The sequence below is a fragment of the Austrofundulus limnaeus genome, unplaced genomic scaffold (genome assembly GCF_001266775.1).
Source record: "Austrofundulus limnaeus strain Quisiro unplaced genomic scaffold, Austrofundulus_limnaeus-1.0 Scaffold296, whole genome shotgun sequence".
NCBI classification, from domain to species: domain Eukaryota; kingdom Metazoa; phylum Chordata; class Actinopteri; order Cyprinodontiformes; family Rivulidae; genus Austrofundulus; species Austrofundulus limnaeus.
This window is the reverse complement of record NW_013952698.1, coordinates 33,080-48,698: the sequence shown is the minus strand read 5'-3', so window position 1 is coordinate 48,698 and position 15,619 is coordinate 33,080. Positions and strand designations below refer to the sequence as shown.

Below are 15,619 nucleotides of genomic sequence, written 5' to 3'. Positions count from 1 at the left end.
TATATATATATACAAGACTTTGGTGTCCTTCATGTATGTATGATGTATGTCTCTACTCAAGCATACATTTGGATACATTTGCTCCATTTGGACCAGAACATCCCATCATAAGAACAGTTTCTTCCCCTCTGCCGTCAGACTCTTGACCATTTAGAACATTTAGAACATGTGTCTCTAAAACTCTGCCTTGGCCACTTTATCACTGGTTTCTTAAACAGCACAACTCTGACTATATTGTTTTTCTGGTGACTTTTTATCATTGGATCTAACTGCACTACGCCAAATATATTGTCTGCTCCTAATACTGTATTGAATTCTGTATTTTTTAGTATATTTTTCCTTTAGTCTTTGTATTTTCTTCTGTTGTTATATTTTATACCTACTGCACCTTTACACCGAAGCAAATTCCTAGTCTGTGAATCCTGTTCATTGACAATGGCAATAAATCTGATTCTGATTCTGATTCTGATACAAGTCGTTGACTGAAAATATACACCATGTGTGTCAAATTAAGGCCCACATGACTTCTGTTCGGCCTGCCAGAAATGCCTAACTTAACTTCTGAAGTGTACTCCAATAGATTAAAAATTGCATACAGATTAAATCATAAAACTAGAGTTGTAGGTGGAGATGTGTGATAAAATGTGTCTGTCCTAGAACACAATTTTTCAAGCTGCACACACAAAAAGTGTTGTATAATAAAAAAAATTAGGTGACCAAAGCAACACAGCCACATGGCTCATTGGTCACTTGGTCACAAACTCTCAGAATTCAGTAAGAAAACTTCGAGGGAATATTATTTGGGGAAATTTGCTAATTTTCTTGCAACAAACTAAAATTTTGAGTCACCAACTAGTTTCCAAACCATTGCAGCCCAGTGAGATTTTGTGGTTTGGACTAAAAAGCACAAGGATATGGTTTGATGGATTTCATATTGTAGAATAAAATTGGTATTTTGTTAAATCAAGTACAGCAATGACAATTTAAACGAAAAATGACTTTTAAATCGATAAAACCAATGTGTAAAATTTAGAACCGATTACAATCATGTTAAAACTGATGCTGGCTTGAAATTGAGGAAAGGTTGATGCTGTCGCTCCAGCTTAATTCGTCACTTGATCTTTAACACACAGTTTGCTGTTGTGACACACTTGCTGGAAAGCGCATGCTTTGTTGGATGGAGTTGTCTTTAATATTTGCACACTAACAATCACTCTGGGACCTGACAGACAATGCTGAAAGACTTAACACTGGGCAAGTTGACAGTGATTGTCTTTGAGCAGCAGAACAACAAGACCGATTGTTCTAAATCTCTCTATCTGCTCGCCAGTTTTGTGTGAGAGCTGGGCGGGTGAAAGCTAAAGGAATACTCTGCTTTCCGCTCTCACGTGGTGCAGACTTTTGCAACAGGTCAGAGGCCAAGGGTTTCTCTCCAGCACGGCCATGTTTTAAACTGCATTTACCGCACGAGTCTGGAGGCATGGAAAGAAAACACATGGATATTCATCAAAGCTATATTTGGCGTGGATATAAAAGACGCTCTCAGATGCCACTTTCAATTTCCACGTGCAGTGTGAGACATAGTCAGGGACAGAGAACCTGGCCTAGTCCTTGGGGTGATACAGTAAAATAAGTACATTCATGTAGCGTTCACACAGACCCATCCACTCCCCAGATGAATATAATTAACTTTTTTTTTCATATTTGACGAGCACACAGCAGAGTCACTGTGAGGTTTAACCCAAACTTCTAAAATCAGGCTCCAAATATGCAGGCAATCAAGACTAAAGCCCACAATTTCAGCTGAAGGTCCATCGAGACAAAGACCAGGGATGTTGGGTTGTTGAGCACCGAGGGGTACATCAAGCCTGGCAAGCAATTGCAGAATCTTTTTCATCTCTAACATAACAGCAACAGAAACACGGGCTGCAGATGTTTTCTGCCAACATGAAGGTCCTTCAGTTTCATCCTCATTTTGAAGAAAAAAGCCTTCATGAAGCGAAAACCTCAGGTCTTTATAATCACACGACTTTTTTTTCTGCCACTACTTTATTTAGAACAATTAGCTTCCACCCTCAGACTTGAACTTTACCACGCTGCTCACTTTTTCTTTTTATGGAAGAGGGGGTTGTGCGTGTGTGAGTGAAGCAGTCTATCAACTGCAGTGGACTTGCATGACAGAGATGAGGTGAGACGGCTGGACTTCAAAGCTGCTTTTGTAGCTGGAGACCCTAGCCCTCCCCTCTCTCCTGCTTCCTCCTCCTCTGCCTGCTGGCTCCGGAGCATAAATAAAGCTCTATAATGGCTCTGTAAAGCTGCATTTTGCTGTCAGCGTCTTTAGCAATTACTGTATCACCGCCAAGCTCTGAGCTCCAAGAGCAGCGAGCCACCTTCTCTGCAGATGTCTGCTAAACAATATAAACAAGAGTAGTTTTTGTTTTGCCGTCAGTGCATTTCTTTTTCCGGGGTATCTTCTACAGGATGTACCACTGCAGTTTGTAAGGATAAATATAGAAACTAGAAACGTGCATTTGCAAAAACTCCATTTTTCAAACTGGAAAAAAAAAAAAAAACCCGATGGAAGGCACTGGGAAGTGAAAGGACATATCTGACTCCATAAAGTTCTCTGAATTATCTGTCTTCCCAAGTATTTGGCTCGGGTCACAGTCCTGCTGCTGTTCAAAGGAAAACGCTACGAGAACAAACCCTCAGTGAAACACGACACACTCTGGAGTCACAAATCAACATGAGGGGAATACATGTTCTCAGACTTTGGGTGCTTAAATCTAGACGGTCCAGGTTAAAAAGCTACGTTTGTGGCTGAGTCGCTTTTGAAATCTGTATGTAACATGGTATGCAAATGTCTGCAGTTTCTGTGTGTGTGTATATGTGTGTGTGTGTGTGTGTGTGTGTGTGTGTGTGTGGACGCCTGGTCCACGGCTCTTGTCTGCACGCTTTCAAAAGGTCACAGAGGTTAGCCACGGAAAGCCGAGGGCTTAGGCGTCAGGAAATTAAACATGAAATGAAAACAAGCCCCAGTTTGAACATTCTCCCATCTCACTTTCCAATATCCCCTCTTCCCTCCGCTGACTTAAAAGGGAGGTGGGAGGAGAGTGACATGGAGGGAGAGGTCGATGTGTTTGGGGGTGCAGAGGGACAGATGATGATGAGCTTCAGGAGAGAAGTGGGAGTAGGGGGACGGAGATTTAGATAAGGAAAGAAGTGAAATCATCTTGATTTGTAATGATGGAGATGACAGCTAATATAAATTTTGTTTTAAAATACCAACACTTGAGACATTCAAGTGGCTGCTGAGGATAATATTTATGACATAATGCATTTCTTTAACCGACTAAACAAATGAAATATTAACACGACTGAAAAAAGATGCACACCAGTAAGAAGAGCTTGACTTTGGTCAGTAATGAGAAACTTGAACAGGAAATTGTCATTTCCATTTACATTCTGTGAGTGTCTAAGTAAAATAAGGTACTTCAAACAAGCACTAAGAATAAATACTATTTACAGAAGTCACTTGTGTTTAAAAAATAAGTCAAACATGCAACATTATACACAAACTTTTGACTGATAAAACAGAGTTCTAATTTACTTAAGAAGCAGAATTCCTTCTTAAAGTGATCGATCAGTCAAGCTGCTGTTATGGGTTGTTCTAGAAAGATTGGTCACCCTTTTCTAAAGTATAAAGAAGTTATCGAAGCTATTTTAAAACAGGGTGGTGCACTCCACAAATGGATATCATGAATGAGAGGTCAAAGTGGCAGAGCTGTATTTATGATATTTACAAGAAGATAGACTTCAACAGAAATGAAGATAACTAAAAGGAAAAGGTAGCTTAAACCTTAAACAACCAAAAACCGTGAACCTTAAATAAATAATACAAAACACAGATGTGGAATAAAGAATACATACTGTATGTTTGCTGTGTAAATAAGCTAATGTACTGATGACTAGAATCTTGATTTAATCAATGTTCATCGACAACATTAAACTTCAAAACAACTTATGGCTATCTTCAAAATCTGTCAAGTATTTCGTAACAGTCTTTTCCACCAAATGTTGTCAAATTTGATACCAATAAATACTCACTAAACAAATTGTTACATATTTAATTTTCAAAGAGTCAATAAGTAACAAAATCAAACAAACATTTAACAATTGTTCTAAACCAAGCAATGCATGACAAGAGTTACTGATCAGAAATGTTTGGGACACACCCTCCTAGTTAGCTCTGTGACTGCATTAACTGCAGCACCATCTGAGAAGCAACAATGTCCAGAAGTGCATTGTTTCAGAAGTTTGCTTCCTTACTGGCTGCCTCTCTGGTATTTATGTCTCTCAATTTTGCTCAGATTCACCCATTTTTGGTCGGCACCTTCCACAGAACTCGTGTTGTGCATCATCTTCTGTGTCATCAGGTTATCACAGAATGGTTCCTACACCCTTGCTTCCAAACTTGACAACAGTGACTACAATTAAACAAGAAAAGGGGAAGTGCCAACAAAAGCATGAGACAAGAGCTGCTACAGGAATGTCCAAGCAGTGAGAGACTACACATACAGAGCAGCAACACTGATAGGCATCATAATCAAAAATAATGGAGGCATAAATTGATATGTTTGCATTGTTGGCACAAAGTCGAGCTCATCCTCAGTGCGAGTTGGACTCTGCCACGGCTGCTGTCTCTGATCCTGTTTGTGGTGTTTGTGGACATGCTTTTAAGGGGCAGTCTTGGAGATGAGGGTATCTGGTTTGGTACCCACAGATTCTCAGCTCTGATGTGGATGTTGTGGTTTCATTGGTGTCTTCGAGCCAAGACTTTCAGCGTTCACTGGCACAGTTTGTAGCACAGTGTGAAGCAGCTGGGATGAGAGTCAATTTATCTAATGCCCCCTCTCTGGGTGTCTTGTTCACAAGTGATGGTAGGATGGAGCGACAGATGGATAATAAGACTGGGGCCTCATTCTCAGTAATGAGGGCGTTGCTTCGGTCAGTTGTGTTGAAGAAAGAGCTGAGTCAAAAGGCAAAGCTCTCGATATACTGGTCTGTCTATGTTCCAACCCTCACCTATGGTCACGAGGCGTGGATCGTGACCAAAAGAATGAGATCCTGGATACAAATGACCAAAATGAGCTTCCTTTGTAGGGTGTCTGGGCTCAGCCAGATAGGGTGAGGAACTCCATTATCCGAGGGGATCCGGAGTAGAGCCGCTGCTCCTCCACATTAAAAGGAGTCAGTTGAGGTGGTTCGGACACCTGATTAGGATGCCTCCTGGATGCCTCCCTTTGGAGGTGTTCAGACAAGTGCCACTGGTAGGAGGCCCCGGGAAGACCCAGGACTCACTGGAGGCATTATGTATCTTCTCTGGCATGGGAACACCTTGGGGTCTCCCAGAATGAGCTGGAAACTGTTGCTGGGCAGCAGGATGTTTGGGTTTCTCTCCTGGACCAGTTGCCTCTGCAACCTGACTACGGCTTAGCGGCAGAAGATGCAGACAATCAATATGCTTCCTGCTGCCTGTGTGTTTGGCCCTTATCTTTGTACTGCACAACTGACGTTGTTGTAAAGGTTCATAAAGTAGATGTGCTTGAATTACAATGAACTCTTTCGATTGAAATTGTTGACATTGTTAGCAATGTAGCATGTGCTTAAATATAAATGCAACAGAACGTGATCTATAAATCCAGTCAGGGCCCTTTAGTGTGTGCTTTATATTTGGAGAGCTGTAAGGTAATGAGCTCATGTAACTCAAGTTCCACCAAAAGAAAGACATGAAAAACTTTAGCAATAACAGACCCCTAAATCCTCAGAGGGGGTGGAGAACATAGACCCAGAGCCCCACTCCAAACATATGATATAATTCAAAGAGCAGCAACCCTTCACCTTGACCTTGGGGTTTAGCAATAACCTCAGATATCAGCTTACACCTTTGAGAGAGGAAACTGTCCTTTAATCTCACCAGCTGACCGAGGAATGTTTGAGTCAGACATCTCTTTACGTCAGCTTCTAATAAACAAGATGCTCTATGATGAACAAGAAAATAAGAGGATAAAGAAATGTCTGTTATATTTTAGTTTTTCCTCATTAGAAAAAAAACATTTGAATACCAGAATAAATCATTATCCTACATGTTTTTGTAACACAGCTAAATTCTGAATCTTATTGTGCACATCTGATCTAAGAGAAGTGATGACAGTGAGAGAAATTGAGGTTGGTGGGATGGCAAATCAAGAGAGTGACTGTGGGGAAACTGCATGTCAGGGATTGTAAAAACCACAAGCTGATTGGGCTGGGAATCAACCCACAATCTGAGTTCAAGGCCCCATGTTGAAGTGGGCTTAGTCTCTTTCGTTTCTTTGAAGAAGTTTTTCTCTCTTGGGAGAAGATTCAGACAACCAACAAATAAATGCAGAAGAAACAAATAAACATGCAGAGACTCCCATCATCCACTTTATTCTTCTCTACTCTTCCAATGAGAAGAGAGAAATTTCTCTAGGAAAAAAATGTTTGTTGTATTTTTTTAGTTATTTAAAATTGTGCCATATAGTAGAAAATATTGTACTTCTTAATGTGTTGCTTTCAACTAACTTGTTTGACTGACCCATCCAATAAATGTTGCATTAGACTAAATCAGTCATTTGGAACTTTTCTATCACACATCAATGGAAACAAAAGGCTGCTGAGCATGTTTTCGCTTGTGTCTTTGCATACATGTTTGTTATGTTAGCTACAGTTCTCATGAAAACTGGACGGCATTTAAGGAACCTTATAGAACATGAACATTGGGTGCATAGTCACATTGTCTGTGATATGCATGTTCTACAAATACAAAAAAGTGGAAGAAAACATCTCATTGTTGAAAGATTTGGCACATTACATGTGATTTTACCCATTTTGTCTCAGAACTGGTCATTTCTTTTTACCTGGCACGGCCAAAGTGAAACAGGAAATTCTGAATCTTCTTTGTCATTTTCTGATAGTGACTCCAAACAGTCTAAAGAAACATCTGATTATTTACTATTGTCCATGTTGTTAGCCATTCTAGCAATGCTCTCTTTATATGCAGGTGTTCCTCTTTGTCATTACTTGCTGTTTCTGTACAGGAAATATCTGAACAACCAGAGGTGTAAAGTAACTAAGTGCAAGTACTCTGTTACTTTACTATAGGAGAATTTTTTGTTGTCTTTACTTTAATTGAGTAATTATTTTATCTAATTGTTTACTTCTACTCCTTACATTTTCATACAGTTATCTGTACTTTTTAGTTCTTACATTTGATGTGAATGTGAGGATTAGTATGTCATTACTTCAATTTCATGTTGGCTTGTTTTCATTCTGGCTTGTTATTGTTTAAAAAAAATCCAGATATGTCGTAATTTTCCACTTGGATTGAATTTTTGTGGCTGGATGAGAAGTTTAAATGTAAATCATCCACACACACTTTGGGTTGTACGGTCCATCAGAACTGTAAATGACACAAATGTCTCACTCCAGCAAAACGTATCAGACATATGTAGGCTTGTATGAAGATGACCGATGCAGAGATATATGCAGCTGAAACAGGCAGGCTAGTGTATCCTCACAATTTCAGCATTAACATTTTAAAATAACATTATATTCATTATGGTCGTTAGAAAAAAGTTTTTTGGGGAGGTCACCTCCAAAAAAAAGTAATTTTTGAAAATCTAACCACTCACTTTTACTCTATACTTTTACTTTTAATACTGATAAATTACTTGTACTTTTACTCAAGTATCACTTTGAGGAACTTTAAAGACTGTCAACAATGCAGTGGCAGGAATTATTTTCTGTATTATGTCATTGATGTCATGAAGCAACTGAAGACCTGAGACCATAAAAATACTAAAATGACAGAATGAGCTGTGTAGACCAGCAGACCAGATGTACAGGGAAAAAAACACAAGGGTTAACAAATTACCATCAGGCTCACAAAATATAAAACATAAAAATTTAGTTAACATCAACACCAAACCCAGATTATTGTAAAAAAAAACTCCATCATGAAAAACCTTTCATAAAGGCCTCACAGACCATTAGATACAGTGTGGAGGCTTGTCATCTGTTCATGTTGTGTTCTGGTAACACACTGAGTTATAAGTTTCTCCTCCTCTTACTGAATGTAAAGTTTCATTGTAGATAACAACACAAGTACCTGTAAGAAATCTTTGTGCACATTAATTACATTAATTATGTCTCATTCTTTACCCAAAGTCTTGGTTAAAAAAAAGAGCACCAAATCTAAATAGGACTTATCTTGGTTGCATTATAAACACAAAATAAAATCAAAAGTGAACAAAACTTGTAATCGGTAATGTCTACACATTCTCACTCCCGACTCGTCACATATTGACGCTTTTCCAAGGTTCCCTCTACGTCCGATTTTGACGCGCCGGGTACCCCCGTCACGTCAGTCCTTGACGCCCGCGGCTTTTCCGGGTTGCGCCACCATGGGTCTTTGGGTCGGGGGTCTGAGGTTAACATGAGGGATCAGGATTAATGGTTAAGTTTAGGTACTGGGATCAGGGGTAGGATGTCCATGGTGAATATTAGGTAATTTCAGGCTTTGGAACATGTTGACGTGAATTTCCTACATTTTCTAAAAATGGTTAATTTTAGGTACTAGGGTCAGGGACAGGATGTCTAAAGTGAACAAAGGTAATTTCAGGCTTCGAAACGGTAGTTTTTGCGCATTTTCTACACTTTCTGAAAATATGACAACAGATTTCGCCCCATCTCGTCAGTAACTGACGTGAGGGGGGTACCCAGTGCGTCAAAATCGGACATAGAGGGAACCTTGGAAAAGCGTCAATATGTGACGACTTGGGAGTGAGAATGGGTTAGTTCATCCAAACTTTAATTTTTTTAAACTAAATCTCTTTTTTCACCACCACAAACCCTTACCAGTTTTTTCAGCTAAAATTATCATACAGAGACTAAAAACAGAAATAACAGGAACCTGCAACATACTTGGACAGTGGAAGAAAATGTCTCTTTTGGAGTCAAAGGTCTCTTTTTATGGTCTCTTTGGATTCTGCTCTGCCAGTTTTTCTTTCACCCCATCTGTCAACCATTGGTTTGTGGTGTACCGTTTAGAAGCCTTACATTATCATAATTTTGGTTTTGGAGGTGGAAGTGATAAAGGAACTGATCATTCTAAAAGTGCATTGCTTGGGTTGCAGCCAATGCATTCACCAATTATCAATTATTTGAAAATTCACTAATTTGTTCAGGATAATATTTTGTAAGGGACAGAAAAAAATCAGCATTTTTAAATTTTGGACATTTAAATATGAATGTTGTGTAGAATTACAGTAGAAAGCCTCTGATTAATGAATAAATTTAGAGGCAGCATTTTGTTTTTCTCAGCGCTGTGTGCAGATTTATCTTTTTAAATGTAAAGACAGCTTAGATGCCCAAACACCATGTTTCAAATTCATTGTATCAAACAGGAAGAAGGGCATAGCATTCAGTCAGTTAATTTATTTATAGTACAGAATTAAGATGCCTAATTTTTACTTACACACACTTTGGCTGTAGATAGAAATAATATCAATAAAAATGTTATTAGAATTTAGAAAATAATTATGATTTGGTAGACAGAAATGATAACACAGATAATCCTGGGTTTTTGTGTATCACAACGCCCCCCTTTCAGGACATCACCTTTTAATTTTTGCAGAGAGCACATTACTCATAGCTCCCATCCTGCCTTCAGCCATGCTTTCATGGATTAAAGCAGAAGTGTAGCGGGGAGTCTGCACTTGATCTGTCAGCAGGTTACTGAACCCACAAACTCTAAAAGGCTGCCTGTTTTTCCACTCCACTGATGGCCGACAACAAACCTGCCAAAAGCTCTGCAAACGATTCTTAGTAAACCCAGGGTTAAAACCATGTTTGTCAATACTCACCTGTCATGTTGGTCAGAGGTTCGGCACTTGTTTCAGGGATTCCCTCCTGTATCCCGCTGTGCTGGCGTGTGTGTGTGGGGGGGGGAGCACACCTCTCTGAGAGTGATTTATGAGCAGCTGCAGGCCCAGATGTGGATCTGTCGACACTGGCAGTGTGAAGGGAGGCAGATGCCTGAGTATCAAAGGGTGGAGCTGAAACATTCAGCACCAAGGGAGTCTCATCACTTTCACATCAATAGCTCACTGTGGACGACACTTTAAAGCAACGTCAAGTCCTGAAACTACAGGGCCTGGATGGTTTTATGTGTGGCAGAATTAATTCGCTTCACTCAATTTTTATGGGCTTTAGTTTCTTACATTGACTTTCTTACTAAAGAAGATGACCCGTTTATTTATCTATTTATCTATTTTTTCTACACAAAGCACTTTGTGTTGCTTACAATGTAAGAGTTTGACAGAAATATGACTTCTCCTGATGGACTGTTTTCCTCTCAGGTGTGGTTCCAGAATCGCAGAGCCAAGTGGAGGAAGAGAGAGCGTTTCGGTCAAATGCAACAAGTCCGCACACATTTCTCCACTGCGTATGAGCTGCCTCTTCTCACCCGACCTGAAAATTACGCTCAGGTAAAGCAAATAAGTGGCCTTTCACTCATTGCCCATCAAAGACACTTGTAATGTAAATTATTAAACCTGCAAAAACTGAACATCAAAAGCATTTTTTCACCTTTTTTAAAAGGTGCTGATTTGTGAATCCATTAGTTACAAACAACCATATTATTGATTTAGTGTCATGTTTTAAAGCCAGATGAGTGATAATTGACATGTTTGTGTAGGTTTATCTGTCATTTTTTGCACAAATCCTTTATTTTTGTCTGATATTTTAAATTCATTTATTGACACTTAAAGTACCAGTTCAAACATTATGAAACTGATGTCTCTGGAAATACTAATTGCAGTTGTTGTCTTACCTGTTGTAGAAAGCTTTTTGAGAAATCTCAATTCGGGAAAAAAAAAACCTTTATTTTTTTTATTCAAACTGATGAGCTAACAGCCAGTCTGGTCAGGACCAGGACCAAACTACTGCTGTGTCAAAATGACTTCAATATCAAAAATGTCATAGAGTTAATGTAAACACTATTTTCATTGCAGTCAATTTCATTTTACCAGCGGTGGAAAAAGTACTAAAATAATCTACTCAAGTAAAAGTAAAGTAACTCAGTTGAAATTTGACTCAAGTACAAGTAAAAGTACCTGTGTAAATCCACTCAAATAAAAGTAAAAAGTAAATCAGTAAAAAAATACTTTAAGTAAAAGCTGTTTTTTTACATACAAAACATTTGATACAGCATGTTTTAAACAGGTGAGGCTGTGCAGGGAGAAAAGCTGCAACTAACAGCAACTTGAAGCCAGAGTCTCTTAAACACGTCCAGGTGTTCCAGGTGTTCATGTCTTTATTTTTAACTCATCTTGAATGGTGGAAGGTTTAATTAACTGCTAGTTAACAGAGGTGAGGAGCCGAGACATGGCCTCTCGCTGAGCTTCACTCTACTCCAGCAGAAGCGGTGGGTCAACTGGGCGGAGTTTAACCATAATCGTTGTCATTTAGAAAGAAAGTTCACTTCTAGCCGGATCACACAGCGACTGACTGGTGAGGAACAGAGCCAAAAGCTGCTGGCTGACAGTGCTTTTTTTTTTCTTCTCCAGATTTTAATTCCCGTTAATTCATTTAATATTTACATTCAGATTTTTTACTCAGTACCGGATGGGATTTCAAATGTAACTAAGTAAAATACTTGAAATAAAACTTACTCAAGTGAAAGTACATTTTGGAAAAATCACTCAAAAATGTACAAAGCACACAAAATTCATACTTAAACCAAGTAAATTAATTTGTTACTTTCCACTCATGTATTTTACATGAACATTATTGGCAGGAGAAGCTAAACTGCTGCACTTCAGAGTCAGCATCTCCAGCAGGAATGTAATGTAAAATGATGTGAAGGTTTAAAATGTAGCATTTGCAGAGAGTGAAGTTGTTTTAAGATGACAGTAACCCATGGTCTCAGCTCATTTGTTATCTCTGGTCTGAAGAATAAGAATAATATTTCTACAAAAGCTCTATTAACAGCAGGTAAGATAATAATTGCTTATATTAATCCCTGCTTTATAAGATCTGAACCATCTGATGTTCTTCTCCAGATCCAGAACCCCTCGTGGATTGGGAGCAGCAGTGGAGCCTCTCCAGTGCCAGGCTGCGTTGTGCCGTGCGATCCGGTTCCCTCCTGCATGCCCCCTCATCCTCACGGCCCTGGCGGGGTCTCTGACTTCCTGGGCGTGCCCAGTCCAGGGAGCAGCCACATGGGACAGACACACATGGGCAGCCTGTTTGGAGGCGCTGGGATCGGCGGGGGGATCAATGGTTATGACCTCAACATGGATCCAGACCGCAAGTCCTCCAGCATAGCTGCGCTACGGATGAAGGCCAAGGAACACAGCGCAGCCATCTCCTGGGCTACATGATGTCCTGTCGCAGGTTCCTCCCTGCCTCCGTATGGCCAACAGCCATCAGCAAGCACTGAGGGGTGGAGGGGATAGGAAGTGGGGGTGTGGGGGTGTTGGGGTCTGAAAGCACTAATGATAATGCAGGTCACATGAACAGACTGTGGAGATAAGAGAGCCTGATAGAGCAGCCAACACAAGGCAAATGTGACAATCAGAGTCAGCCGATGTTGAAAAAAAATGCAGAGATGTTGCTTCTTTCCTCTTTCCTTAATGTTTCAGGCCTCACTGAATTATTGAGTTTACACACCCCATAAATCTAGCTGTCCCTGAACTGGTGAGAAGTTTGGAAAAACAAGAGCAAACAAGTATGGTTTAAACAGCAATCATAACAGAATACATAACTTCTGCTGTTGTGTATCAAACACATCACGACAGATTCACATCGTTTGTCTCCTTTTTCACATTTTTATTTTATCTGTTCCGACACATTCAGTCTTTCCCTCATACTGCATAAATTAGTTTAGGTGCACTTTTAAACAAACTTTGCATTTTGTAAGCTGTCTAACATCACGTCCACTCACTGTGAGCAATCCCAGATGCTCGAAAAGAGCTTAGAGTTTATTTTCTGTCACTTTCTATTGCAAACTACATCTGTGACAGAAAGCAATAATTTTCGTCCCGACCTGTTCAGGCTAGTTTACGTCTCCGTGGAAAAAAAAAAAAAAAAAAACAGCATGAAGCTAATCAAGCACAAACAGATATGGTGTGTCAGTTTAGTCAGGGTAGCAGGCAGGCAGGCAGGCAGGCTGTAATTTTTAAAGCATCTTGTCATTTCCCCCTCCCAGGCCTGCATATGCAGGTTTCCCCCGCTCGACTCAGGGTTCAGATTACAGGAAACGGGGTCTCGACTGGCAGACATGATGCTGCAAAACGCAGCGGCAACCTTTAACACCAGCTCACCGTGCCAGCTTCAATCAGCAAGCAGCAGGAAGAGACAAACTTAATTAGCATCAATGTGAGATGTCGTGTCCTTCATCACACTAAATAACACAGCCGGCATGGTGAGAAGGCACGCTCAGATGCTTGATTCGTTGTTGTTTTTGGTGAAAAGCGAGCATTGGATATTTGTCTTGTTCTTAAAATCTGCCACAGAGTGCAGGCTGAATCAGTAGGCCTTCTGTAATGGTCGTCTAAAGTGAGGCATGCCTGCAGAGCTGTACTGTCACCAGCTGATCTCCAACTTGGAAACAAAACACAGGTTTCATTAGTGTTTTGGCTGATATAGCTGAATCCTTTTTATCCCTTTCCTTAGCTTCACCTATTTAACCCTTAATTCAAAGTTGCAAACTGAAAATATTGCTTTGCAGCACCAAACTCTCCTTCTAAAACCTGATACGTGCCTTTCCTTGTACATAAACACAGTCAAGTTTTCGCCAGACCTCCAGTTGTGATGCTTTATATTTGTTAAGAAAGAACAAGAAGACACAACAAATTATTAAACAGTGTGAGTCAAAAGTTACAGGACACCCTTATATTTCACATAAAAGGAAAATGACATTTCCAATTACCTCAGTAAGTCATAGGTGGGGCGGGGGTATTTTTGGAAAAACTTGTCCTTGATTTAGTGTGGCAGCTTTCAAGATGGCGGCCATGTTTTGGACATAGCTTTAGAGTATCTAAACTTTTTTTTTCAGATAAACTGCCTAAATTGAGTCTTAAGGGTAGGATATTTATGTTTCTGTGCAAATTGGGACATTTTTAATTGCTGTATAATTCTCCTATTGGTTATAGTGGAAGACCTTGGTTCATGCCTGTGTCACAGCCCTCGCGTGGGTGTAAGAGCCTCTCACCCAGACAGTTCCCTTTAGTGAGTCAGGAGTTGGAATGGTGAGCATTGCTATGAAAGTTTGTTACTGTTTTGAACATTAGCCCATGTTAGCACTGATGCTGCTAACATCACTTTAACACTTTGAAATTGGACTGATTCTGTCCTCAATTCTGCCAAGTTAAATAAAGGTTAAATAAAAAAATTCTTGCTGGTGTATTCAAACGTGACATTTTCCCTTTTCTTTCTGAAACAAAACAAGTGTTCTATGACTTTTGACTCATCCTGTACATCAAACTAGACATTATGGATGGTGTGTTTGTAAAAATATTTTGAACAAAGAATCACAACACTGTTTTGACAGTGACTGATAGTCAAACATAATGGTTCCAAATACATCCTTACAGGGGTCTTTGAGCCAGTAAAAACTGTTTTAACACACCAAAAATGTGACCCATCATGTTGAAATGAGGATTAAGTCAAACTTGGTCAAAATGACCTAATTATAATTTCAGATTATGGGCTTTAAAAGCTACATTTTGACACCTGGATCATTCTGATATCTTAATTAAATCCATATGTATGACTTAATTTGTCTTGTTGGTTACAATAATACATAAATGTTTGGTCTGAATCCTAATTTTATGTCATTTTATTGAGGAATTTTTGATGTCCTTATAAAGAGGAAACTTCAAATTATATTTGAATAATGAGATTTCCCAGCTAAAAAGAAACACAATTTTGCTAACTCACAGGGAGAATCTCAAAATTTTAAGGCGTTTTTCCTCAAAATCAGTTTTTTTGTTGCTACTGCTCAATAAAGTGCTTCAAAATTGTGTTTCATGATTTAATTTCAGACAGTTCATTTAAATGATACATTAATAAGGCATTTATATTTTGACAAAAGGCATTTTTTGTTTGCATTTTAGTCAAAACACTATTATTTGCCTATTTCTCCATATACAACTTTTGGACTTAATCCTCATTTTGATGTGATGGGTCACAAATGGTTAAATATGTGGCAGTATGTTTTGCCAGTGTAATTCATATTTTTTTGTGTCTAAACTGACCTTGTTTAACATTCCAAAACTGAATATGACATTATTAATCTCTCATAGTGCAATTTTGCAACATGTCTGGGAGGGGGTGAAAGCCTTTATCACCTAATTTTAATTTTTTGTTGCATTTTTAAACAAGTTTGAAAAAAAAAACACAACATGTATATTTAAATGTGACATTTCTTAAAATCCGAAGACATTCAGCTTCTTTTAATGAGATAAAAAATGTTTTTTTTTTCTTTTGATGAAAGTTTAAAGTGAACAGGTCTTACTAAACAGAGCTGCTG

At 39.1% G+C, this 15,619-nt stretch overlaps 1 protein-coding gene across 1 annotated transcript in view; it reads left to right on the top strand.

Moving 5' to 3' along the window:
• LOC106526847 (homeobox protein aristaless-like 4) overlaps positions 1-14,499 on the top strand; it is a gene marked incomplete at its 5' end in the record, with an annotated part of 15,183 nt that extends 684 nt beyond the window's left edge. The window contains 2 exon segments of the mRNA XM_014021544.1: positions 10,443-10,571; positions 12,147-14,499. Of these exon segments, the coding sequence (XP_013876998.1) occupies positions 10,443-10,571; positions 12,147-12,467 (450 nt within the window).
• Positions 14,500-15,619: the final 1,120 nt, after the last annotated feature.